Source organism: Stenella coeruleoalba (genome assembly GCF_951394435.1).
Source record: "Stenella coeruleoalba genome assembly, chromosome: 4".
Taxonomy (NCBI): domain Eukaryota; kingdom Metazoa; phylum Chordata; class Mammalia; order Artiodactyla; family Delphinidae; genus Stenella; species Stenella coeruleoalba.
The window spans coordinates 26,283,884-26,311,558 of NC_137149.1; the positions used below are offsets into that span (position 1 = coordinate 26,283,884).

Sequence of the window (27,675 nt, forward strand, 5' to 3'; positions counted from 1 at the left end):
TGCGGGAATCTCGCTGCTTTGCCCTCCGCACCCCTGTTGCTGTGCTCTCCTCCGTGGCCCCGAAGTTACCCCTCCGCCACCCGCAGTCTCCGCCCGCGAAGGGGCTTCCTAGTATGTGGAAAGCTTTCCTCCTTCACAGCTCCCTCCCACTGGTGCAGGTCCCGTCCCTATTCTTTTGTCTCTGTTTTTCTTTTTTCTTTTGCCCTACCCAGGTACGTGCGGAGTTTCTTGCCTTTTGGGAGGTCTGAGGTCTTCTGCCAGCGTTCAGTAGGTGTTCTGTAGGAGTTGTTCCACATGTAGATGTATGTCTGATGTATTTGTGGGGAGTAAGGTGATCTCCGCGTCTTACCCTCCGCCATCTTGAAGGTCTCTCCTCCACTTATTTTCTTAAAATCAAATTCCTTCCGAATAATTGAGCGTAAGAACTGACTTCATTAATAATATTTTACAGAGGACTATGTTTTTTAACTTTAAGCTAAAATCTTCTGGCATTTAATTTATAAACAAGAAGGAAGACACTTTAATAAATAATAAAGGGCGTGATGTCATGAAAAAGGAAAGCACGAAAGCAGAAGCAATAGAAGGCTTGTCCTTTCATTGCCTCTTTAGTCAAGGATTTTTCTATGTGACCTTGAGAAGGCAACTAACAACTCAAAGCCTCCCTTTACATGTCTGTGAAGCAAACACAAAGTAATAGTTACCAGCTGTTTCCAGGGTCCATGAGTCTGGGTGGGATCTTCCCATGTTATAATACATAAATGCATCTCATCTGGGTCTGGCCGAGCCTGTCTATGACCAAAAGGGATGGGCTCCATCACAGCGCCTCAGGCCCAGCGGACACCACACAGGACGGCGTCAGGCCAGAGGTGGTCCAGGACGGCACCGTTCCTCCCACAGACACACTGAGTCTGCAGCTACATATGGAACCGTTCCCTCTGGAGAAGACCCTAAAACTAGCCAAACAGCTCCCTCGCCTCAGGAAATGAGAAAAGGGCCACTTCGAGGTACAGGTACAGTACGAGAGGCTGAGACACAGTCTCGCGATAAACATGCCCTGAGCACGCCTCGACCGCAGAGCGGAATTCAGAACTTCTTCCTGAGGGGTGAAGGGTTCACACCCCACATCGGGCCCCCCCAGCTTTTAAAGACCTGAACTTGAGAGAGGGAGCCCCTAAAACGTCTTTGAAAACCAGCGGGGTCACATCCAGAAATCCGAGGAGCTGTGGCGAACCAGAAACTGTTCTTAAAGGCGCACGCACAGAGCCACTCGCCCCAGGTCCCAGCGCAGAAGCAGCAGTTTGAAAAGTGCTGAGACTATGGATGAAGGAGATTTAGTTGCTACACTTAAAGCTTCTGCAAGAGGGGCAGGGCCTGTCAGGTTACTCTCGGGGGACAGAGGTGCTGGCAGGTGACCTTTTCGTGTTCCCCCTCCACCTTAACCTACGCCACCTGGCGCCATTTTTTCCTGTCGGTGGGCGCCATCTTCACTCTACCACCCTCCACAGCGCCAGTAGCTCCCGAAGGGGAGCTTTTACACACGTCTGGTGCCCTGGATTTTGCGGCTGCAGTTTAGGGGACACCGCTTCATCACCTGGCTCTGGCGTCCAGGGGGCCTTGCGTCCCTGGGACCCACAAGACAGTAACGATCCGTGAGAGAGTTCTCAGCTGACTACCATCCTCAGGGTGCTGCACAGAGGACCACGGACTGAAGCAAACTTACAGCTTTTCTGAGAAGGCGGCCTGTTTTCTTGTCCTGGAGCTTTGGCCTGAGGGGCAGGCTTCTGACTGGCACTCTTCTAGAGGCTCTGAAGGTCCTCTCGGGGAACGGAGGCCGGCCGCCACCATAGCTGTGCTCCCCCCCACCCCCCTCCAGCTCACCGGCCTTTTCCGGGAAGGAGTTCATCCCCCTGTCTGGTACCCTGATTTTTGCAGCTGCTGCTAGGGGACACCTCTACATCACTTGTCTCCGGTGACCAGGCGGGTTTATGCTGGTGGGTCCCACGGGACTATAACCAAGGGAGAAAGAGCCCTTAAACTGCTACCACTCTCAGGGCACAGAAGAGGCAACAGAGCCAGGAGCTCAGTTTTTCAGTGAAAGGAGCCTATCGGCTTTCCCTCAGAGCTGCAGCCTGAAGGGCAGGCTCCTAATTCAACACACATCTAAGGGCTGATGGTCAACCTCCCCTGAGACTCAGAGGGTGGGCGCTGTCGTCACACTCTTCCTCTGCCCCAGAGCGTCAGGATCTTCTGGAGGAAACTCTTTCACGTGTCTGGTGCCCCAGTTTTTGCAGCTGCTGCCCAGGGGATGCCCCTTCATCGCCCGGCTCTGGGGGCCAGTGGGACTTGCATTCCGGGGTCCCAGGGGACTGTAACAATTGGAGAAACAGTTCTTGCCAGGCTACCACCTCCAGGGCACTGCACGGACCACAGACTGAAACTCCTCCACAGTCTTTCTGTGAAAGAGGCCTATTTACTCATCCTGGAGCTTCAGCCTGAGGGGCAGGCTTTAGGTTTGCCACGCATCTAGAGGCTAGGAAGATGTTCTCAGTTTGTGCTGTTCCTCTACCTCACTCCAGCTGGCTGGTATCTCCCAGATGGGAGCTTACACAATCGTGGAACGTCAATTTTTGCAGCTGTCACCCAAGAGGTACCTCCAGATCCCCTGCTCTGGAGGTCAGCAGAATTTACCATTGTGGTCCCACATTACTATATATATTTTCATACTTTAAAAGCTGCTGCCTGAGAATCTGGCTTCCAGTTAGTCTGAAATAATGTGCTAAGCTTCTTCCCCTTGGGAAACTGACAGGTCTGGGCACACCCTCAACAACTGGGAGCTATTAAAAATAAAATAGCCTGCTTGGACAATCACAAAGGTTCCAGAGACAACCAAGAGCTGGGGCAAGGTTGAACAGTAAGTTTCATCTTCTACACAAGGCTACTCCTTCAAAACTGGGAGAGGTAGCTCTTTCATCTGATACCTAGAAACAGAGAGTTGAGCAAAATGAGGAAACAGAGGAATGTGCTCCAAATGAAAGAACAGATAAAAACCTCGGTAAAACCTTATGAAATGAGGTACATAATTTACCTGATAAAGAGTTCAACATAATGGTCATAAAGATGCTCCCTGAACTTGGTAGAAAAATGGATGAACTGTGGGAACTTCAACAAAGAGACAGAAAATATAAGAAAGTACCAAACAGAAGTTACAGAGCTACACTACACTACCAGGGTTCAACAGCAGACTAAATGAAGCAGAAGAAAGAACGGCACCTGGCACCTCAGGTGAGACTATGCAGAGAAAGTTGGGTGCGTTGGGAGACAGGTCCTCTTCCAGTCACTGTAGAACCAGGAGCTGAGAGGGCAGAAATGGGAAAAGGGGAGAAAAAGAGAAAGGAGGGACACAAAACTAGCACATTTTGAGCACCTACTATAAAATGCAAATGGCGACAGTACCTCAGAGGATGTTATGAGCGTTAAAAAACTTGACTCACTGGTAAAACCTTATTGAAATTCCTGAAAAATAAAAGTACTAAACAAAATTGTTAGTTTTAGAGAGGTGGGTTGGGAGACCAAATCGAATCTCTGTTCCAATATATTAGCTGTGTAGCTAGTTACTTAACTTACCTCTGTCTCAGTTTCCTTAATTCTAAAATGGAGGTAAAGACACTACCCATTCATAAGGCTGATGCAAGGATTAAATATGTTAATACACACACAGTGTGAAGAAAGTGCCTAGGACTAGTAAGCCATTCAGTAAAAGAGTTATGGTGAAAATATCACATCCTGCCAGGTACTATGCACAATGCTTTCACAAAATCATCTCATTCTTGATGCCCAATTAATGTTCTCTGAGGCAAAAAAATAATAATAATAATAATTTGTATTCTCTTAAAGAAAGATATCACTAGGATATCGTTATGTTTCTTAAGCCCCAAAAATCTGACATCAAGTATTTTTTAAAAGTGGATAGCACTGGACAGTATGCTATTATTAATCTTGAAATATCCTAATGGAAAAATATCCATTGAATTTACTTCTCTTCCACAAATATTTACTGATATGTGCCTGAAATATGTTGAAACTCTGTATGCATAATATTGAAGGAATTTCTTTCAAAAAAGGCCTTTTTATTATATGACAAAAGTTAAGGTCAGAATAGACTTTCTACCATGTCCATTATGTTCATAACTTTTATTCCCAGGTGACTTTTTCCCTCTAGTTTGCATCTCTTTTCTAAGAAGCCATTCAATTCATTTCCTCCTCACTTTGGTCCCTGGAATCAGTCCTTGTTGGTCTTTCCACTCTCACTTCAGCATGCTGCTGTTTTAGGAGGAGCATCCATCGAATATGGCCCTTTATTGTCAGGCCTTGTATCATGGCCTGGGTACAGGCAGAGGCAAATTAACTACAGGGTTGTTTGGCAGTGTGACTTGCTATATAGCAAACAACACCCAAACTGAGTAGCTTAAAGTAACAGCCACTTTATTTGCTCATGATTCTCTGAGTAAGCTGGGCAGTTCTTCGCTATGGTCAGAAGGTAACTCAGCTGGGGATGATGATTTTGGATGGCGTCATTCATAACTAGTTAGGTCTACTGGGCTTCATCTCTGGAACAAGAGACAATTCGTGTCTGCTTCATGCAGTTTCCCATCCTCCAGTAGGCTAGTTCTGGTTTCTATCACAGAGATCTCAAGGTTCTGAAAAACAGAAAAAGGAAAGGCAAGTCCCCAGGTACAAACACTTTTTAAGCCTCTGTTTACCTTAAGTGTACTTGGGTCCCATTGGACAAAGGAAGTCACATAGTCAAGCTCAGATTCAAGGAGGGGAATATTGATTCCTCCTCTTGATAGGAGAAGCTTTGCAAAGGGCAGCATACAGAGAAGGGAAGAATTTATGACCAGTCTGCACAGGAGGGTGAGCCTAAAAAAAAGCTCACGACATCACAAATATTAGGGGAAAATGAAATTTTTGATATTTGAAATTCAAGAAGGCATTAAGGTGGTTATAATGGAAAGATCAGTACTAAGTTGGATTTCCTTATAATGACATAGGATCTTGATGTTTTAAATTATATGTGGAACAAAAATGGACACCAACTCCTTTTCATTACTTAGTGTCTTAGTCCATTTGGGCTGCCATAACGAAATACCACAGACTGGGTAGCTTAAAAGTAACATAAATTTATTCCTCACAGTTCTGAAGGCCAAGAGTCCAAGATCAAAGTGCCAGCATAGTTGTGTTCTGGTGAAGTCTCTCTTCTTGGTTCCTATCTAGTGCCTCCTTGCTATGTCCTTACATGGTGGAAGCAGCTAGGGATCTCTCTGGAGCCTCTTTTATAAGGTACTACTCCCCGTGAAATTTCCACCCTCGTGGCTTAAGCACCTCCCAAAAGCCCCACCTACTACTACCATCACCTTTGAGAGGTTAGGATTTCAACAAATGCATTTTGGAGTGATTCATTCAGATCATAGCATTTAGAAACCCTAGGGGTCTTCTTCCAGTCGTCCTCTTCTCTGGTAGCATCCATAGTTGGTACAGTTTTAGAAGAAGCAGTTTCAGAGGTAAACCTAAAACTTAACAGCTCATCCTAGTTTTATGGTGTCAGTAATATTAACATGGATTCAGGATACATTCTCAGCATTCTAGGTTCAGAAACTCCAGCTCTATTGTATTATTTCATCCAAGCATTAGCAGATTAGCAATTTATGTGTGAGTAGTTTACACTAACCAAAACTATAAGAAAATGATCAAAAAAATAAGAATGCTAGTTTATTATTTTGAATTTATTATTATATTTTCAGTAGCCAGACAGGCTGCATTTGCTAGTGAAGGTAACTGCTTTCTCTTTTCCTTATAATGTGCATAGTAATAAAAGGTCAAGCAGTGAGAAATGAATCAAGGTATATAGATATGATGATTCTTAAGAGATATTTTATGCAGGTGTAGATAGAAGCTGAGAGTATCTAGGCTCCAATATGAAGGGGAAAACCTACATCTGTCACCTTTTCTCTGTTAAATTTGTCTGTATCCTTCTGGCATGAGATTACCACATGTAGGTGACAATTACATCACAGCCTACTTTACATTGATTACATTTTAGTCTTCAAAAGCTGTGGGAGAGAACCTTCAAAATCATTAAAAGGATAACTAAACAGCAAGAAAAACTCCCCTGAGACTGAATAGCATGAAATCAAGCAATACTCAGCAGCACGGAAGCCAAAGTAAAGAAAATAAATAGAGCTGTTTACCTAAAGTTGGCATATGGTTTCTCCCATATAGATTAGGACCCCTGTTTTAGACTTTCATAGAACTAGATATATCACCTTCAAAGCACTTATCACAATTGTAGCTAATCAGCCATTATTTATTCTACCAGTAAACTGCAATCTCCATGAAAGCATGGACCGTGCCTGTCTTATGCTCTGTTGTATGTATCTCCAATGACTGACAATTATAGTGGACCCTTGATAGGGGATAGTTTAACAAATGGCAAAGCAGGAGGAAGGAAAAAACAAAGGCATAAAACAAGCATATTTTTGAAATTGATTTGAATTGATTGAGAGGATGTGAGCTGAGTGAAGGAATAAATAGGAGAGGGGCCTGCCTACACATGTTAAGAAAGGAAATGATCATCCACTGAAAGAACTATAACAAAAATATATTTGGTAGGAATGAAAGTAGAAGTAGGACATGAGCAAAGATTTCCCACTTTGAGGGATTAGGAGGCCCAAAGTGAAACTGAGCCTAAGGGTGGTTAAAGTGGAAGTAAGAAAGAGATTGGGCAGTTAAAGAGGCTGATAAATCAAAAAGCCAGAAAGAGTACTGTAGACCTGGGCAAGAGGAGCACCTGCCCCAGTTCCCATCCTGTAAAGGGCCTACTCTCCAGCCCTCCTTCAGTTCTGTTCCTTCCCAGAGGGCAGGAAGCCTACACAGAGTCCACATACCCCCTTTTAGATCACATTTGGGACCCAAAAATTCCATGCAAAGATCCCTTTTGCAGGTCTGTTCTCCTGAGGGTGGACCACACACCTATAGTATGCTCCCTGGATCAAGGAGAGAACACAACCATTTATGGGGATATGGACAGTTTGGTCCTGTGGTCTAGAGTGTCTGCACACTAAGAATCTAAAGGCCTTCTGGTGCAGGAGCAGGGACAGGAAAAGAAAGGCATGAACATGAACTTAGGACCACTCAAACCACCAACTAATGACAGGGAACTCTGACAAGTCCAGGAATTCTAATCTTGATAGACTTCCAGATCATTTTGAAGGTAAATATACATTCCAGCTCTCAAATGATATCTTTGTTTCCCATGTATATTCCTTTGCTCGTCCTATAATAGGAGAATGCAGGATTTCTAGGGCAGAAACAAGTTAGATATGAGCTAAATTGATGAAGTCAGAGATTTCAAACGGAAGCCAACCAGAGGAATTCATTGTAGATAGGAGGGTAGAACCTATTTTGTTTAACAATTTATTAGCTTGACATAACTATTAAATATTTAGATATATGGCACATAGGCCTCCATTTTCAATCTTGACACCAGCTCTGTAATGTTAGGGGTGGGCCTAGCCAGGATGTTTACCTTATACTAGAAAGCTGTGATTCTGTAATGATCTTTCACTATGGGTTGATCTTGGCTGGTTGTGGACTTCTTAGTATCCATAACTCTTATTTTTATGTGGAAAGTTAACCAGACTCTTTCCACAACCACTGGCTTAGGTTTAGAGTTCCACCCACTCTTTTCAGATGGGCACAGAGTCATTCATTTGTTCAGGAGACCCCAGAGGCAAAGTGTTTTCTGAAGTCAGAAAAATTAAGGAAACTGGGGAGAGATGAAAGACCAATATGGTGCTTGATAGTTTCAAAACACTTTTATGTTTATCATCTCAATTTGGTTCTTAGAACCACGCTGTAAAAGTGGATGGGGAAGTTATTATTTTCTTCCTTCACAGCTGAAAACTGAAACTCAAAGAGATAGCACCATGGTGGACAACAGAACTAAACTTGAATCTAGTCTTCAAATGTACTTTATTTTTCAAGTAAGGAAAGAAGTACCATATTTACAAAATTTGAGGATATTTTTTAATAAAACAAGATATGTGAACCTACAGTGAATACCTATATGTAATTTCACTGTGAGAAGATGATATAGTATTTTTTGAAAATACATAAATTCTTCGCTGGCTTCTGTTTTGAAATCTCTCTGACCTTATCAATTTAGCTGGTATCTAACAGGCTTAAGGCCTAGAAAGCCTGTACTTTTATTAAGGAGAGAGAAAAGGAATAAAAAGAAGAAACAGAGGGTATAATTTTAGGGCTAGAATTCTTCTCACTCTTTATTTTTACCTGATGTCACTGAGGCTCAGAAAAGTTAAGTGAATTGCCCCAAATCACAAAGAGACAGAAGGAAGAATATGACCATGAAACCACATCTGATTCACAACTCTGAGGCTTTCCTTCTCGCTGTGTCCCGTTAAACTGTTTTCACTCCCTTGCATTATATATAAATAGTGCTCCCATGACCGTTTGCATCAATATACCTTTTTTATTCCACTGAATTATTTCCTTAGGATAGTATCAAAGAATGCTGTTACTGAGCTAATATGTTGAGATATCTGTATCGTTTGTGATACGATATTGTGATACGTATTATGCTTAAAGGATATATCAAACCAATGCTCTCAGAGGAGTACCAATTTCACGCCAATCGTACTAATATTATATATCATATACCATTCTTTTTACTAACTTAATAGGTATAAAAATGTATGATAGGGCTTCCCTGGTGGCGCAGTGGTTGAGAGTCCGCCTGCCGATGCAGTGGACACAGGTTTGTGCCCCGGTCCGGGAAGATCCCACATGCCGCGGAGCGGCTGGGCCCATGAGCCATGGCCGCTGAGCCTGCGCGTCCGGAGCCTGTGCTCTGCAACGGGAGAGGCCACAACAGTGAGAGGCCCGCGTACCGCAAAAAAAAAAAAAAAAAAAAAAAAAAAAAAGTATGATAATTTGCTTCACTTTATATTCCTTTCATTACAAATAAGATAAATGTTTTTACTTTCTTTTGATCCATTTCTATTTGCATTAATTGCCCAACTTCTTTACATACTAATTATTGGTGGTCAGGATATTTTTCTTATAAATTCGAATGAACTCTTTAATATGGAAAACATATGATCTCTTTTCTTGCTATAGTACTAGAAGTATTTTACCAGCTTATTTTCCTTTTAGGGTTTAGCTTTGTAAATTAATTTTCACACAGTTAAAATTGTATATCTATTACGTTGAACAAGCACAACCAGCAGATTCTAACAACTTTGTTTTTATTTCTCAGTGTTTCTTTAAATTCTGTGGGCCTAATGTCTCTTGCCCTCAGACTTCTAGACTCACTCACAAATAACAAATAATCTGTGGTCGTGGTACATCACAGAACCTGATCTTAATTCAGAATTAGGATCCCCAATCATATATAATTAGGAAAACTCTGAGCTTCATTTAAAGCAAATCTTCTGTCTGTTCCCCAGATCAGTACTACTTCAGCCTGGAAACCTAGAGTATTTTTCCAGTTCCCTGTTCCCTGCCTTGTATTTCCACTTCTCCTTCTCTAGCTTGTTAACTTCAACTTCTACTCCTCTAGGATCGGTGTGCAGGGAGGGAGAACAGGTAGGTGAGTCAAGTAGGTTCTTGAATGATGCCTCTGATGCATCTGGGCCTAGCAGGTGCTCAGGGTGACTTTTCTTCATGTGGGCCCCCCACAGTGTCTTATCTGCAATTCCCTTGACATGGGAACAGGCGTCTCTAGGCATATTCTAAAGAGTCAGCCCCTCAGAATGGAGAGCTACCCCTTGATTCTCTTTATGGAAGTCTGCCTGAGCCTGCAGGAGACCTTCCTGAACAGGACCTGAGACAATTCCAGGCCTGCTTCCTTTCACATGTGGCCCACATCTGGTTTCCAGGGAACACTCGAGCATCCTTTGCCCCACCAAACTCTGGGAGAGCTGGCCAGCCCCTGTAAACCCCTCTCTTCCTTTGGTTCATTGACACCCTGTCCTGATGTGTCTCAAGCAACAACCAGGTACCAGACCACAGGACCTCAGAGTCAGTATCTCCCACCTTGGACCCATGTAGGCAGGTTTAGAGGCAGGTTTAGGTGTTCTCAGGGCACACCAACAACTTTATAAAAATATGTCTTCACAAATCCTTTCTAATCTCCACACACTCTGACCCTTTGTTGCCTTGGCATGGGTGAGAATTTTAAGAGTTGTCAAACTTGTTTTTAATAATCTCCTTTGAAAACTGGTATCTTGTTCTGGCATACCTCTTTGGAAAATCACAGCTTGAATCTTGGCACCTTTATTAAAACTTCTGATGTAATAGTCTGTTAAAAGTATTTCATAATCAGTCATTTACCATTGAAATTTCTGTATCATTTAAAAACTGAAAATAAAAGTTTCCCCATATACCTGACATATAGTCAATTAAATTTTCTGTTGGAGTTTCCTTCATTTAAATTTTTTTAAGCTCTCCAACTTCAACTAGATATGTTTTTCTCTTGGTGTGTGCTAATTATTCATTTTTTTTAGTATGGTTACATAATTATCCAAGTATTATGTTCATCACTCTGTCTTTAACCTTTCATTTTGAAAAGTTTATTTTCGTATATGTTTTCCTATAACATCAAATCCATTTTTGGCCTCTTCTTTCTTTAATTAATCAGTGTTTAATTATTGTTGTACAATAATATGTTCTACTACCTGGTAAGGCTGGGGCCTTCCTATAACTCTTCTTCTTGAGATTACCTTATGTTGAGTTCTGAATTATCATCAGATAGAGGTTTTGACTCAATGACATTAAACTCATTAAACTTAGGAATAATTTATAATTTAGGAATAATTATCATAGTAATAGCAAATTAAAACAAACATTAATAATGCTTACAATGGACCAAGCATTGTTCTATGTGCTTTTCAAATATTAACTCATTTAATTCTCAAAACAACTTTGAAAAAAAAAAAAAACAACTTTGGTCTATTTAATTATTGGCCCTATTTCTTCAACTCTTCCTGTATCCACAGCTTTGTCCTGGCCTAATCCTGGGAAGGGTGTATTTTCTACCCCTTGACTCTGGGCTTGGTCATAAGATTTGCATTGGCCAATGGCACATGAGGAGATAAGCTGAGTGTTGGTATGTGCTTGCTTGGCTGGGCTTGCTCTCTGTGCTTCAGCCATTGCCACGAGAAGAACCTGCGTCTATCCCACTGAACGCAGGAGATGGGAAACACTTGGAGCAGATGCACAGACCTGTAAGACTAAATTATTGTTGTTTTTAGCCATTGAGTTTTGGAGTGGTTTGTTAAGCAGCACTGTTTGGCAACAGCTAAGTAATATGCCACACTATCCATTAGGTACTGTTACTATCCCCATTTTACAAATGAGAAAAATGAGGCAAAGAGAAGATAAGTAACTTATTAGCTAGCAAATGGGCAGAATGGCGCTAGATGCATGCTTTTAACTATCTTTACAATATTTGGTACTTCGTTTTGAAGAAAGTTTATTCAAAACCATTTATTCAAATTTTTTCATCTTCCAATATAAATATATACTTTTCTTTGTAAGGACTCCACACGTCTCATCTAGTTTATTCTAACATTTATATTATTTGATGATTATTAGGGTTTTTCTTTATAGATTTTGGACTAAAACCTTGTTTTATTTTTCAACCTACTTTGTTATCAATACTTCAAAACTTTAGAGCTTTATCATTGTCAATGTTGGTAAACACAGATGAGAAATAAGCTTTAGTAAGCTATTCGCAGAGAACTTATCCCAATGAACTAACACCTACTGTGTTCTTTATCTCACTGTCCTCTTTACTCTTGACTCTATTGACCTCTCCCACTTCCTGGTGTGCTGGTTCTCTGGTTCTTGGCTATTTGATATACTATTCTCTTTGATGTCCTTCTCTTGCTCCCCACTTTGTTATAAAATAATAACACCTGTATAAGTAAAGTATGGTTGTGAAGAGCACTGAGACGGTTCATGAAAAACCGCTTCATATAGTGCTGGCACCATGCCATTATTAAGTAATGTTCAATAAATGTCGCCCCCTTTGCCGTTATATTTCTCTTGCTACTTCTTAGTCTCCTTGTGGGCCCCATTTTATCTTCCCTATCCTTAAATAGTTCTGTCCTAGGCCCTTTCTCACTCCCATTTTCCACCTTTCTCTGGGAAATTTTACCCACTCTAGGTGTGGATGAAATTTTCTGTTCTGCCCTATTCCCTGAGGTCCAGACCCATATATCCACCTAACTATTGCACTCCTTCATTGAGATGGCTCACAGACCTCAAATTCAACAACATTAAAGTAATTATTTGCTGTCTACTCCCAAACCTGCTAGTGCTTTCATGACTCCTACCATTATAAATGGTACCACTATTCATTCAATTTCTCCAAGCCAGAAACTAGGTATAATCATTCATTCCTCCCTCATTCTTTTTCTCCAGTCACTAACTTCTATTTATTTTACTACTGAATATCTTATAAATTTCATACAATTTTTATTCTTTGATTCAATTGATTCTTATATTCTTAAATTCATATGATTGTTATAGATTCATAAAGTCCATAATCAGGAATATGCTACTTCCCTGGATATCTGATCAAGCACTTACTCTTACTGGTGAGCCTTGACTTTGGATTTCACATCTGTCTAGCCCCATTGAGACCAGACACCACACCACATCAATATCAGGAGGTCAGCACCCTACACCTTTGGTCCATGCCACAGGGATAGTAACAGGAATTTTACCCAAAGACATCTATGGAGGAGCTGGATTCCAAACTTAGCTCTTCCTGCTGGTCTTCCCTTTGAGTGTTTCTGAATCCACCAATGCCTGCACAGACTGCTGTCCCACATAATCACCCCCTTAGACTTTAATGCCTCTCCCTTCTTTTCTAGATCCTGGTGGTTTAGCCATATCCCAACTGTGCTTCTTCCTGCCATCTTACAGGAACTAGGTGCTCAGTCCTCAGATGTGCTGACTCTAGACTTATCCACCTATTTTTCCGCTGTGTTTCCCATATTATATTTGGTAGATGGCACCAACCTTATCCATTAAGCAATCGCATTAAAGCTTCTTGATGCTTTAGGTTCTAAATCAGTGGTGCTCAAAACTCAACACACATGAGAATCACCCGGAAAGTTTTTTCTAATATAGATATTTTCAGACTTTGAGTATTTTGATTTAGGTTTTGGGTGGAGCTGGGAATTTCCTTTTTAAAAAAATCACTAAAGGATTCTATTGAGCAGCCGGGCTTAGGAATTGATACTGTAAACAGAAAATTGCTATGTAAATGATATAGAATTTTATTTACAATTTAATCAATAAAACAGATTTTAAAATTATAGAAATTACCATGCTTTCCCATAATAAACATTTTGTTTAAAAGTCTGCTTTCACATAAAGATGTTTATAGAATGGAAGAAAGATCTCTTCTTTGAGACTTCAGATTTTCTGAATTTCTCATGTCAAAAACCTTGCTACTTTTGGGTAACCACAGTTTTACACAGTTGAAACTTTGGTGTCTCATGTTTTCTTTATAAATTATTATAGCTTATTTCAACAGAGACTTTCCATAAAAGGGGAAGTGATCTCAATTACTAAACCAGGCATTTAACCATCCTACTTGGTCTTATTCAGCGAGCTGTTGTTTCTTGTGACAATGGCTCAAAGTAGCCTTAGATCCATAGCCTCAAAAAGAGTTAATAATGATTAATAAGGAGTTTATTATATGGAATTCATGTGAAGATGACTATATTAGGACAAACTTGTTTTAGACAATTTGTGTATGAACTTAAACTTAGTAATAGCCTTCATTTTTAAGAACTTAATATACTTATAAACCCAAACAAGCACCAATTAGGATTTTAAATCTTTTAATAGTCTGTAGATCCCTAGATTGACCATTTTCACATTTTTTTAAAGCTGCATTTAAAAATTAGCTGTATCTTTTAAGCATCTGAGTACATGTTTAGTTGAAAATAAATAACCTACAGAAGAAAAGGAAACAGTGTAGTAGGCATGCTATCCTACTAGGGAAAAAACACCAAAAAACAAAACTTGTTTATATGTATGCAATTTGTAAGCTAGGGCAATTCTGTCCATGCATACTGTGCTACAGGAAATGTCATCTTTATGGTGAGGCTTAACATAAATGTTTCAAAGAAATTCTGTGCAACTACACATTTTACTGCTTATCTGTGATTTTTCTTAGCTTCTCTATTTACTGATAGGCTCCTCATATCCACTCCTTCATTCCACCCTCCACTCCTAGCCATCTACTACCCTTGGTCTGTCCCCTGGGGAGCCCCAGGCCACACTGTGGTGCCTTATTCTGATCTCCCCTCTCTAGTAGTGACCATCCTGCCAATTTACCCTACTCCTTTTTTTCCTTTAACATTATCCAATCAAAGGAGGTCCTATCTTGTGTCCCTTATTCCTTTGTCCCATGTGTTCCTCTTAGTTGATTACTTACTTCTTTCTAAACTTTCAGTGAATGCCCATCTCCCATCAGATGGCATAGCCATAGCATAGTTCTTTATCCTAAAATATATATTGCTGTAGAAATTTTACACATTGTGGCAGTTGTGTGAGTCTAGTCTTTACTCCCTCAAATCTCTCCCTAAAAATATCCTGTGATTTCTTATATTTTTCATCACGTCTTGCTCGAAAACAAAAAACTTCAATAGACTTAGTCTTCTCAGGGTAAAACTACAACTCTTCAAACTTTTATGGACTGAAGCAATTCATTTGTAGCTTCTATCTCTACAAATCCCAGAAATAACCTAAATAAGATTTAGTAGAATATTTTATCATATTATGTCCTGTTTAAAGGACCTCATCACTCCTAATGTCCTCAGAATCAAGGTCCATCCCTTCATAGCTTTTCAGAGTCCTTCAATATCTGGTGTCACTTGAACATTCTAACATTATTTTCCAAACTCTCCCAGTCCAACTGTGTCTTGGCCAGTTGGTATTCTCTTTCCTTTTATCTGAAATGTCCTTCCTTTAACTTCTCCTCCTTTCCAAATTTCCATCATACTTTAAGGCATAGCTTCAATCCCATCTCCTGATTAAGCTTTACCTGAATAATTGGTTCACACTAATTTCACCTCTAAGCAATTCTGCTTTTCTCATCTTTTTAACTGAATCAAATAGTATCTTTAATTTTTATATAATCATTCCATAACTAGAGTAGTGTATTTGCAATGTGACCACATCCAAGCCAAAATAAACCTAAGATGTGATTCCACAAGGGAACCTGATGCCTGAACACCAAGATGCCAGCTCAGGAAAGAACCATAAGTTATTGAGGATCTTTAACTTGGGATTTCATAAGGATGTTAAAACTATTGCTTAGAGTGCATGAAACCAATCCTATAATTAGAAATGCAAAGTTTATGTATTTAAAATATCAATATAGGTACAATAAAGCATAGGCCATTCAACAGCCTATGATTTCATTCTCAAGTCTTATGTATGTGGAAATAATCCTTACCTATATCCTACCGTGGGTGGGGCACTCAGCTGATGGATTTTCCCCTTTGAGTCACATCTCCTTTGGTCTACCATGGCATGACCATTCTTGTTTCTTGGCTCTTATTACTAACTGTAAGTAGTTCTTAGTCTCCTTTAGTGTTACTCCAGAAATGGCTTTTTTAGGGCTGAGTTCTGCCTTTCCATCCTGTGTGTGGATAGTCTGCATGCCTTGTGTGGGGATTAGAATTCTCTGACTCTGGCAGCTGTGTTCTTTCTGTGCTGTATGGCTGGAAAACATCTTAAAGCCACTTGTGGGAAGAACAGCTTTTGAAAAATATGGGTTTTAAAGTCAGACAGATTTCTAAGTCTAAATTTCCTGCAAAAGAGGATAATAAACAATATAACATCTCCCTCAGTTTTAAGGTTACTTCCTTGTACCACCTTACCCACTAACCACACTAAGTCAGCTTACTTTGTTTTAAAATGTCTTAGAATTTTGTTCCTTCTCTTTTGAATACTTATCTGGATACTTATACAGAATACCACAGAATAGTAAGTATTAGAGTTTAGGAATGATTAGTTTATCAGTATATTTCTTCCCTACCACAATGTAAGTTCCACTAGAGCAGAGGCTATACCTGACGTAGTTCACGATTATATTTCCAGCTTCCAGCACTGGCCCAGCTCCTCAAATATTTGTTGAATGGGTGGATATCTTATAAGGTTGGTGGAGAAGGAAAGGAGGCAAAGTGTATAAAACAGTATATAAATACTTACAGATATGTGTGTGTGTGTGTTTATCAGTACATAGAGTGTTATGGTTAGCACATGGTAAGTATTTGGTAAATGTTAACGTTTATTTTTTTACTCTTGCTTGAAATGTGAACTGAAAATGGCCCTCTTTCTTGTATAGCAACACGGACACTTCTTGTATTATGTCATTGACCCTCCCCAACTAAAAGTACCTGGATTGATCTGAATGTTTATTTTCATCTTTTCTACTCAAGCACCTGGCTAGACCCACAGAGCTGGGAGCATTACCTCACAGTGCTTTCAATCTCCCAATACTCAGTTCACTCATTACACATTTGGTGATTTAACTCAGAGAATTGCCAAGATCACATTTCCAAGCTGGTCTTCTAAAACTGCCCATCTCTCCACAGACTAACCAGAATGGCCTCAGGGAAGAGAACAGACTAGTAGAAGGCTACACATGTTAGCAAAAATAACTGCATAGTGCACACTACAAGTTTCAACGGTGTTAAATTTCCATTTGACTAATGTTTTGCTTAGAAACTTAACAGGAACTTTAGCAACAGGACAGAATATAACATTGTAAATCAACTATACTTCAATAAAATAAGTAGATAAAAATAAGTAAATGGCTAAATGAAACTTAGATTTATACCTAGGCAATTGGGAGAATCTGACATTTTATGTGCCAGCATATAGTAGGTGCTCAATAAATAACTACTGAATGAATTTGGGGAGGGGAGAAAGCATGTCTCGGTGGCTCTTGGCATTAATTGCCTCCCCCTACAGATACTATAAATCCCATTCCTGTCTTTGAGCAGAGATTTAAAAACAGGACTCTAGTAAAAGCAGGCATATCTTCATAATCAGGACAAGCTTTTGCTTTACTACACATAGTTATAAAAAAACGCGGGGGGGACAAAGTTTCCCGAATTTCTAGATGGGAAATGGTGGTTTCTGTACTGCAGGAGTGCAGACCGGCCTCGTGGTTCCTGAGGGCGAGATGTGTAACTCCTCTTCCTCCCCATGTTCTTGGCTGAGACACGCTAAGGGTCAGTTTGTGGAAATGCAAGGAGAAGGCGATTTCAGTATCTTCGGGTAGAGAGACGCTAATGAGGAAGTCAGGCTGTAAAGGCCAGCAATAGGGAAAGGGAATTCAACTTAACTTGTAGTCGGGACTGTTTGAAAAAAAAAGGAGGCGGGAATAAAAGAAGTAGGAAAAATTGGGGGGAGGAGAGAGACTAGAAAAGGAAAACCAGAAGAGGAAGGAAGGAGTGTTATCTACGCAATTTGTTGTTTCTCCTGCTCTTCCTCTCTCACTCCCTCCAGAAGCTAGAAAAAGTTTGCATGCACAGCATTCGGAATGGGAGAGCGGTCTCTTGATTTGCAGACCCGTGAGGAGAAGCGCCCACTTCACCCTTCCCCGTTCCCGCCGCCGTTTTCCCCCTCTCCGGAGGATGGAGGGCAGTCCTCGAGACCCAGGGAAGCGGTAGCCCAGGCGGATCCCCCTGGATCCAGCAGGGCTCAAGCAGCGGGCAGCTCTCTCTCCGGCAAAACCTCCCCTCCCTCCTCCCTCCTCCTCCCGAAAAGGAAAAAGATCGAACCTCTAAACCGGCTTTACCCTCCCCCTCTTCCTGGGGGAGCTAAAGCAGAGAGTACAGTTCTGTGATTCACTGGAGAGAAAAGAGGGTGGAGGCAGCAGAGAACTCCAGTGCCAAAACTAAGTAAGTTCTCTGACAAAACGCACGCAGCTTGCGGCGCCTCCGCCGGGCCACCAACCCCGCGGAGACCAAGTGGGCTTGGCGTGGAGCGTGCACGGGGTCAGGGACCCACTTCGGTCCCCGTGCGCTCCAGCAGCGGAGAGAAGGAACCGCTGCTCGAAATTCCTGCGGAGAAGAGGTGGTCAGCGGTGGAGGGAGATCAGTAAAGCGGGCTGTTTTTGTCATTTCGCCGCCTGGTGAGTGTCGGGGAGATTGGCAAACGCCTCGGAGAAGACCGAGAGAAATAGCTCTGGAAAAGTGGAGAGAGTGATCCGGAGGCCGGTTCACTGCATGCTGCTTGTTATCTGCATGGGTAAGAGCTCTTTTTCGGCGGTTCCACTTCCCAATACTTTCCAGGTGACCGGACTGCCGGACCTACGGTCGACCCCGCAACCAACGGTGCGCGCGCCCCTGGGAGAACCTCACTCCTCCACCTCGAGGGCGAAAAGTTATGGCTACGAAAAGTTCCTGCCCAAGGTGATTATCAATTCCTTACTTGATTTTTTTTTTTCTCTTGAGAACTTTTGGGTGGAGGCATTAACTTTTTGTGTGGAAGCTACTTTGGGGAGCGAGGAGGAGGAGGAAAAAGTGCGATCTGATGGAGAAAAGCGACTCCTTGGTCTCTGACACGTCCCATCCCCTAAGCCACCACGTGTAGAAGATTAAAGTTGTTGGACGTGTTGACAGCTGAGAGGAGCACGGACTTCTTTCCAGGCGGAGACCCCTCCACCTCCACCGCCTGTTGGTTCTACCCCTCCTGCGTGCATGTGTGCGCCAGCGGCGGCGCGCGGTGCGTTGTTCTGCCTTGGAGTTTCAGCCGGGACCAGAGTGAATGGCCCCCAGGGGCTGCGCGGGACCTCCGCCGCCGCCACTTCCTCCGCAGGCCTGGGTCTGGCCCGGAAAGATGCTAGCCATGGGGGTGCTGGCAGGCTTCTGGGTCCTCAGCCTCCTCACCTACGGTTACCTGTCCTGGGGCCAGGGCTTGGAGGAGGAAGAGGAAGGGGCTATGCGACCTCAAACTGGAGAGAGACCAGAGCCCAGCATAACTACCATCTCCCAGCCCCATCTCATTTTCATCCTAGCGGATGATCAGGGATTTAGAGATGTGGGTTACCACGGATCGGAGATAAAGACTCCCACTCTTGACAAGCTTGCTGCCGAAGGAGTTAAACTGGAGAACTACTATGTCCAGCCTATTTGCACACCGTCCAGGAGTCAGTTTATTACTGGAAAGTAAGTATTACTGCTTCATATATTTATTCCTCGGAGATATATTAAGCACTTAATTATGATCCAGCTCCTAACTTACTGGAGTTGCAGAAGATATGGGGAACTAAATGTATGAATGAGTGAATGAATGAATGGATCAAATGCATTTAGTTGTGGTGGGAATTAAAATGGATGTCCTGTTGATGATCTTGAAAGTCTCATCACTAGTTTAGTCTCATTTTTCTTACTCTCAGAGCCTGCTGTGAAGGGCCTTCAGAGTTTTAAAATGAGATCAGAACTTGTAAACTCCCACCTACCAACCAGAGGTCTCCAGAAGTGTTCTCCTTTTCTAAATCTATTTTGGCTTTTGAGCATGTTCAGATTTTGTTTCAGGTGTCACAATAGAATTCACAGTCACCATCATTGATAAGAAAAACAGACCAAATTTTTTCTGGACTCTTGGTTTCTTCTTCTTTCTTTTTTTTTATAAATTTATTTATTTTTGGCTGCGTTGGGTCTTTGTTGCTGTGCATGGGCTTTCTCTAGTTGCAGTGAGCAGGGGCTACTCTTGGTTGCAGTGCGCGGGCTTCTCATTGGGGTGGCTTCTCTTGTTGCAGAGCATGGGCTCTAAGCGCGTGAGCTTCATTAGTTGTGGCACATGAGCTTCAGTAGTTGTGGCTTGTAGGCTGTAGAGCGCAGGCTCAGTAGTTGTGGCGCATGGGCTTAGTTGCTCCGCGGCATGTGGATCTTCCCGGGCCAGGGCTCAAACCTGTGTCCCCTGCGTTGGCAGGCGGATTCTTAACCACTGTGCCACCAGGGAAGTCCCTCTTGGTTTATTCTTAAATCTGGGACTGAATAATCAAAGCCACAGGTAATCACAGAGAGAAGAGGGGCCAAAGAAACGTATGGAAGGCAGTGTAAAATCTGACCAGTGTACATGTGACTCTATTTGGGTCTTTGATAAGTAATTTTCTCTGACAGGATCACTAAGGAAGGCAATGTGTAATTACCAGGGTAGTTCTCAAAATGGGAGAAGATAACAGTTGTAAATGCTCAGCATGAGTTAAACGTCATCTGAAGTTTTCTGCTGCTCCTCACACATCTGGGAATTTTCTGATTAACTCTAAGAAAAAGCAGATTATTAGGATGCTTAAGTAAGTGTTTTTAGTATTATCATTGCTTTGCTAAACAGCTAAATATTCTACTTAGGGTGTTCACTCATTTTCATATTTTTACTCTATCCTGTCAGAATGTAGGTTACTATAACTGATTTGCATGTCCAAATTCAGCCTGTGGAACTGAGATAAACTAGGAGACGCAGAGGTCCAGCTGCCACTGGACAGAGGTGGAAGAAAAGCCTTAGTGGTTTCAGTGTATGAGTCTTGTGATTTCAGTTCCAGGGGACCCTTGCTTCAGTGAAGTTGTTCTTGGAATTGGATCCTATAAGAGTAGCCAGTATCCATTGGAAAAATAAAGACTATTTTGTAGTAATCTCTGTCTTGCAGAGACTTTTGCTTAATATACGATTTCTACTGCTTAGCAAACTGTCACAAGTTAGCATCACTGCCAGAAAAGAAAAAAAAACAGTCCTTTCCTCTCTTTAGTGGGAGAGTAAAGAAGACTCACTGTACTTCAGAGTCATTTTAAAGGTTAACTGTGGCATCAGAAAGTCAAGGGCATTTGGTATTTATAAAGGAGAAGATTGTTGGCTGGAAAATAACAAGTCCATTTGATGGCCTGTGGGTCAAGTTCTTCATGTCTAATCCAAACACTCTTATATTTGGTTTATGAAATAAATGAGTCATAAAGTCTCCTTGAACCTCTTAAACTAAATTTATAGAATTTAGATTTATTCAGATAACCAAGAGTAATTGAAAAACGTGTAACTAAATTGTATGAATTTATCTTTCACAATAGAACATTCGTTTAAGACTTTTCACTAAAGAAGTTCTTCTTTAGTTCCTAAACATTATCTTGCACTGATAAAATATCTAGGTTTTATCCTTTAATCTTTATGTTAATACATGAAGCAGACATGAGGGTGGAAATAAATCCTCCATTTTCTTTGCTGTCAAAGGTTGACCCTCCTGTCTTTTCAATGCAAACATCTCATGAGAAGATTTATTCTCCTTATTAAAATTTTCTGTTCAGTGTAATAAGTTGTATAACTGTCTTATAGACAAAAATTTCAAATAACTACTGTGATTTGACTTAAATTTCTGTTTGAATTAAACAGTTGAAGACATTTGCACTTTCAGTTCTCCTTTTAGACAAATTGCTGGAACCTTCCTTAAATGAACACAGATGTAAGAAAGAAAGTGGTTATAGAAGCCTAGTTCTGGGTCTAATATTCATAATGCAAGCCCAGAGAATGTGGTCATTTGTCCTCTCCATGAGTACATATCTATGATTTCTGGATCCTCTAAAGTTAAAAAAAGCAATAAAAATGTAAATGGACTGAGTTATATTAAGGGAAAGAATAAGTTATGTGGAATATGATAGAATTCAAATATCTTCACATTTATAAAGAAAGAGTTTTAAGTGATTGAAGCTGGAGCTACTTTTGATACTATTAACAAAACAATCCTCCCTTTATATTTTGCTGGAGTCAAAATGTAAAAATCTATTCCCTTATACTGCACAAATCTTAATAAATTCCAGATTCTTTAATAATTTATGTCATATCAGTCTGGCAATATTGAACATAAGCCAGCCTGTCAATAAGCATTCATTGTGTGCAGATCCCTGTATTGGAACTGTGAGGAACAAATAAGTAAGCCCTAGTCTCTGGACAGTGATTCTCAAATTTGCACAGAAGGAATTAGCCAAATGGTAGTAGCTAAGTGCAGATTTCCAGGCCCAACCAATGACTCAGCTTCAGTGGTCTGGGGGTGAGCTCAGAAATTAATAGTAATTTAACAAACGTACCAGGTTATTCTAATAATGGTACTAATATAAATTGAGTGTTAGTATTAAATGCTAGCATCTACTGAGCAGTTACTGTGTTCCAAGATAATGCATTTTTATCTCATTTAATCTTTATAACCATTCTATGAGGTAGTAACTATTGTTACCCCGTTTTAAATAGTTGTGGCAGTAGATTCCAAGAGAGGTAGTGATGCAGAAGTTCTGTACACTGGACTTTGAGAAACAACAGTGTAGGTGTTCAAAGTTAGACTGGTAATATAAAGGTTGATTGAGAAAGCAGCTGCCTACATTTGGTTTATTTCAAAGTAATTTTTTCACCTTTTTTTAAAAATAGTTTTTCAAATAAAGACATGTAGACATGACATCATTTCTTCTTAAAAGAGAATATAGTGAAGGCCTCAGAAAGAGAATTATGAGTTTTGCAAAATTTAGATGTGTTTTATGCAGACTTTAGAGTTGGAAAGATTGGCAGTCTGAGCTGAATTCATATCTTGGGCAATAATTTTGTGTTTTTACTATTTTGTTATTCATTTTTCCCACTTGAAATACCATGATGATCATTTTTAACAAATGCAAAGGTAACTCAAATAATGTGTATTTGTAATAGAATATTTGATAAATCAATTTATTTTTACAAACAACCCCTGCCCCTTGCCAAGGGTAATCACACTCCCAATTTCTAACACCTTAGATTAATTTTGCCTGTTTTCAAACATCATATAAATGGAATTGTAAAGAAGGTATTTTTTCACGTCTGGCTTCTTTCTCTTAACACTATGTTTGTAAAATTTATCCATGTTGTTGCCTGTAGATATAATTCATTTATTCCAATTACTGAATAGTGTTCTTTTATATAAATATACTGTAATTTATTCATCCATTCTGTTGAAAGACATGGGTTGTTTCCAGTGTCGGACCATTATTAATAGTGCTGCCGTAAACATATTTGCAAATGTTTTTTGGTGAATACAGGGGTACGTTTCTCTTGGGTATCTATCAAAAAGTGGGATTACTGGATTATCAGGATGTGTATGTTCAGTTTTTGTAGATACTGTCCAGCAGTTACCCAAAGTGGTTCCACCATTATACACTCTCATTAGCAATGTATGGAAAGTTCTATTTGCTTCACATCATTGCTGACATTTGGCATTGTCTTCTTCATTTTAGTCATTCTGGTTGTTATGCACTGGTATACCATAATGGTTTGATTTGTGTTTCCTTGGTTACTAAAGAAATTGAGCATCTTTTCATATTTTTGTGGACTGTTTGGATATCTCATTGTATCTATTCAATTTTTTTGCCTGTTTTTTCATCAGATGCTGGCTTTTCCTTATTGATTTGTGGCAGTTATTTTTATATTCTATTCCTTTGTCAGATATTTGTATTGCAAATGACTTCTCCCATTCTGCGGCTTGCTTCGTCGCTCTCTTAATTAAGTTTTTTGATGAACAGAGGGTTTTAACTTTATTGTAGGCTTATTTATAATCCTTTTCTTTATGTCCTATTTGAGATATCTTTGACTAAATCATGATCATGACAGTGGCCTTTTTTTAAGTTTTATAGCTTTATTTTTCTATTTACATCTATAATTCATCTGGAATTAATTTCTAATATGGTATAAGTTAGGATTCAAGCATATTTTTTCCATATGTAAATCCATTTGATCCACACTATTTATTAACAATGTCATACTTTCTCTACCTCACTACAGTGTCATCTTTTTCATAAATCAGATAAATATACATGTTTAGGTCTGTTTCTGGACTGTATTCTGCACCATTAGTCTCTTTGTCTATTCTTGTGCCAATCCTACATTCTCTTAACTACTATAGCTCTATAATAAATATTGATATCTGGAATGTAAGTCCTTTTACTTTTTCTTCTTCCAAAATGCTTTAGCTATTCTTTACCAGTTCACTCACTTTAATATGAAAGAAGGGAGGGTATGGATGTACAGATTCAAAGAGATTGAAAGATTTGGTTTTGGAGAATATGAGGTAGTTCTCTTCTGAATTATTCTACTTTCTAAGTGAAATAACAAATGAGGTCATTAGATGAGAATGAGGATCTTAAGGTTTAAAGACAGAGATAGAAAATATTCTAGGAAAGGGAGAAAGTGAATTAAGTAGAGCAGTACTGTAAAAATATTGGGCAGCAATGAGAGCCCATCTGAGATTTGTGGTCATAAATTTAAACAGAGACAAGTCATCGCTTGTTTTTCTTGCGCCATGTTCAGGTACTTGTGTGCAGAAGAAGCGCTGTTGAAGAGGTGGATTTAACTAGATTTGGACCTTTGCCAAATGAATAGAGTGGGATTGTGGACTCTAAACTTGGCAAGAAAAAGGGGAAAACTATAAGGGGTTTATGTTCTCTAAAAAAGTGCCAGGGTCAATGGATTGACTGACTAGGATTGAAGTGAGGATACCCACAGTATACTTGGAAAGCTGAAAAGATAGATAATGGTAGTTGGAGAAGTGCATGCTTGGAATCAAAATTTCATAAGTAGTGCAGTTTTTAGAAATGATAGGGGAATGGTGCTAAAGTGAGTTGGAGGAAAACATCTTTGGAAGTGAGGAAGGCAAGGTATTGGAAGGGCAGGAAGTTGGATGGATCACTTGGGTGGATATTTAGACCATTAAGAATAATGGGAGAAATTGTATTAAAGAGCATAGAGTGAGCCAGTTGCTGGAATCATCTATGACTGAGCGGTGGGAGGGCAGGGCCTGGAACTGGATAAAGGACTCTAACAGGAAAGATAGTGAGTCTCTAATCTGTTGCCTGACTTTTCAAAAAAGTTGCACCTTTAAAAAGAAACAGGAGGGCTTCCCTGGTGGTGCAGTGGTTGAGAGTCCGCCTGCCGATGCAGGGGACAGGGGTTCGTGCCCCAGTCCGGGAAGATCCTGCATGGCGCGGAGCGGCTGGGCCCGTGAGCCATGGCCGCTGAGCCTGCGCATCCGGAGCCTGTGCTCCGCAACGGGAGAGGCCACAACAGTGAGAGGCCCGCATAATGCAAAAAAAAAAAAAAAAAAGAAAGAAACAGGAGCCAAACTGTGTAGAAGTGCCAGTGAGGAACTAAGAAGATACCCAGTCCCTGCTTCAGACTCTTCGATAATTGGGGTATGGGTAGAAGACCAGCGCTAAGTTGAGAGGATAGCCAGCAATCAGGTAGAGCAAGAAGGTGGAAGAAATGTCCAGGAAAGAAATGAGATCATAGAGGATTTTGCTAATTACAGACTTTCAGTAACAGAAGGCTCCTTGGAAGGAGTTAGGGAGTTAGAAGGGGAGAAGGATTTAATTAGAGCAGAGAATGTACAGAGATATATAGAGATTAGAATATGAATGAAAGCAGATACATTGGAAAGATTGGAGTTAGGATGAAGATTCAAATAAAAAGTCCTGAAAAGTATGGTGGGATTTTTTCCAGATGATCTCTTGGGAAATGTTAAGTGTCAAGTTTTAATTATAGCTTCTTTCTAGAGATTGATTGAGCTGGGCCTCCTGCCTGTCCATAGCCAACCACTGCAGCCACACTGTCAGGAAGTCTGGGGGTTTGGTCAGGCACATAGTCAGGAAGTCTGGGGGTTTGGTCCAGGAAGGCAAGGTCTATGTAGACCTCCTCTATGGACTGCAGTGGGCTATAGAAGCAAAGGAATGTGTCTCCCAGTAGTTTATATTCTTTTTAGATATGAAATTATCAATTAACAATTACCCTAGTGTTGAAAACCCTGAAAAAGTAATTGAATTCTTTCAGTCACTTTCACAGGAGAAAGATTCAAGAAAGCAAAGGGGAGTAGGGTTTGATCATTCCAATTCACAGGCATGTGGTACATTCAGAAATATTACCCCCCCACCCCCACTTAGATCATAAACATCAAGGGTCATGCATGCTTCCTCTTACATCCACTTCTGTTATCCAAGACCTAGTTTTAAGTAGTGTTCTACCACTTAAGAGTACACAATAAAGATCAGTTACTAAGAGTTCACTTATTACATTCATAAATATTTAGTTAATACATAAATATTTAGAAAAATGTTTATGGTTAGAAGTTTGGAAGAAACAGGAGTTTTTCCCAAGCCTCACTTCGGCTTTAGAAAATGAATGTAAGAGCAAATGGGGAGGGTGGCTTTAAAACTTCACATATCCATTTCAAAGAGAGTGGCTCAAAAGACAACACCATTGAACAAATAGCTGCCTTTTCCTATTTGAACATATGGATTTTTCTGACAGTAGAATCATGGTCAAGTAAGCTATTGGCACACCCTTATGATCAAAATCCCTACTTTTAAATGAGTCTTTTTAAAAAGACACCCTTTGAAGTGAATCCCTATTCAGGTAATTCTGGTGAGTTTCCTGAATAGCTGTCCTGAAAGGTGGAAATATATCCAGGTGCCGAGGGTTCGGATCATTTTGTTTCATCCGTATGGCCTCTCCCAGAGATCAAAGAAGGGAGGACCAAAAGGCTTGGAGCCCCTGCTTCTAATAGGAGCTCAGCATGAAAACGTCTTTTATTTCAAAGTTTAGTTTCATTTGGACTTTTTCCTATAGCAATATTATGGAATTAGTTTTTATGTAATCTTTTTCCGTACTTTACTTTGATATAATTAGAGTGTGTTGCAATGTTCTTTTCTCATTCCAGATATTAAATATGCCCAGGAGTGTAACTTCATTGAGACATTCATTTCCCTGTGTGCTGTATTGCAAAAAACACTTTTTGTGTCTTTTCCCTTATTCCCTCTGTCTTCTAATTCACCCAACACATTGGCTTTACTCAAAGCCAATGACTATCACTACATCACCACCCTCGGCAAACTAGGGAATTCCTAGTTCCCACTGACTACCACAGAATGGGGAAAGAAAGTGATTTTAACTGAGGGACTTCTTGTGCTAGTTGCTTTTCAAACATCCTGATATTTGATCTTCACATCCACCCTGAAGGTAAAATATTTTTATTATTTCAAAAAATATGTATCACATATTTAACAAATATCCTCATTTTATGGATGATACATGAATGTTTTAGAGAAATTATACAAGTTGTGGGTGGTCATACAGCTTCTAAGCAGCAGAACCTATATTGGAACCTAAACTCGTGTGGCTTCAACAAAACCCTTGTTGTTTTCATCACCCCATTCCATCTGCCATGAAATTTGTAAGTACCTTAGTCCTGTCTTCAAAAAAATTTTTAGCCTTATCTTTCTCTGTCTTCAAACTCTCTACTCCAGAGAAAAGAATGATTCACTGTTTCTCGAGCACGGCTTATACTTGACTTTCTCCCTCCTTCTGCACATACCGTTTCCACTCCTTGGAATTCACACCCTATCTCACTTGGCCCAAATGCCAGCCACTCATTAAGTCATTAAGACTCAGCTAAAATACCACCTTCCCTATACAGGTTTCCATGATTCCTTAGCCAGAAATACTTATTCCAATGATGACCTTACATAATTATTTCTATTACTGTCATATTAGGCATGATTTTCCACC

General features: G+C 40.5%; 1 protein-coding gene across 2 annotated transcripts in view; it reads left to right on the forward strand.

Annotated features, from left to right (window-relative positions):
- Positions 1–432: 432 nt before the first annotated feature.
- The window catches only part of ARSJ (arylsulfatase family member J), an 86,646-nt gene continuing 59,403 nt past the window's right edge, over positions 433–27,675 (forward strand). The window contains exons 1-2 of one of the 2 annotated variants that reach the window (XM_079920202.1): positions 433–3,282; positions 17,626–19,286. In XM_079920202.1, coding sequence (XP_079776328.1) covers positions 18,886–19,286 — 401 coding nt within the window. In that variant the 5' untranslated portion in view covers positions 433–3,282; positions 17,626–18,885. Of the gene's footprint in view, positions 3,283–17,622; positions 19,287–27,675 lie in introns of both variants that reach the window. The other variant, XM_079920201.1, reaches the window with a different exon arrangement.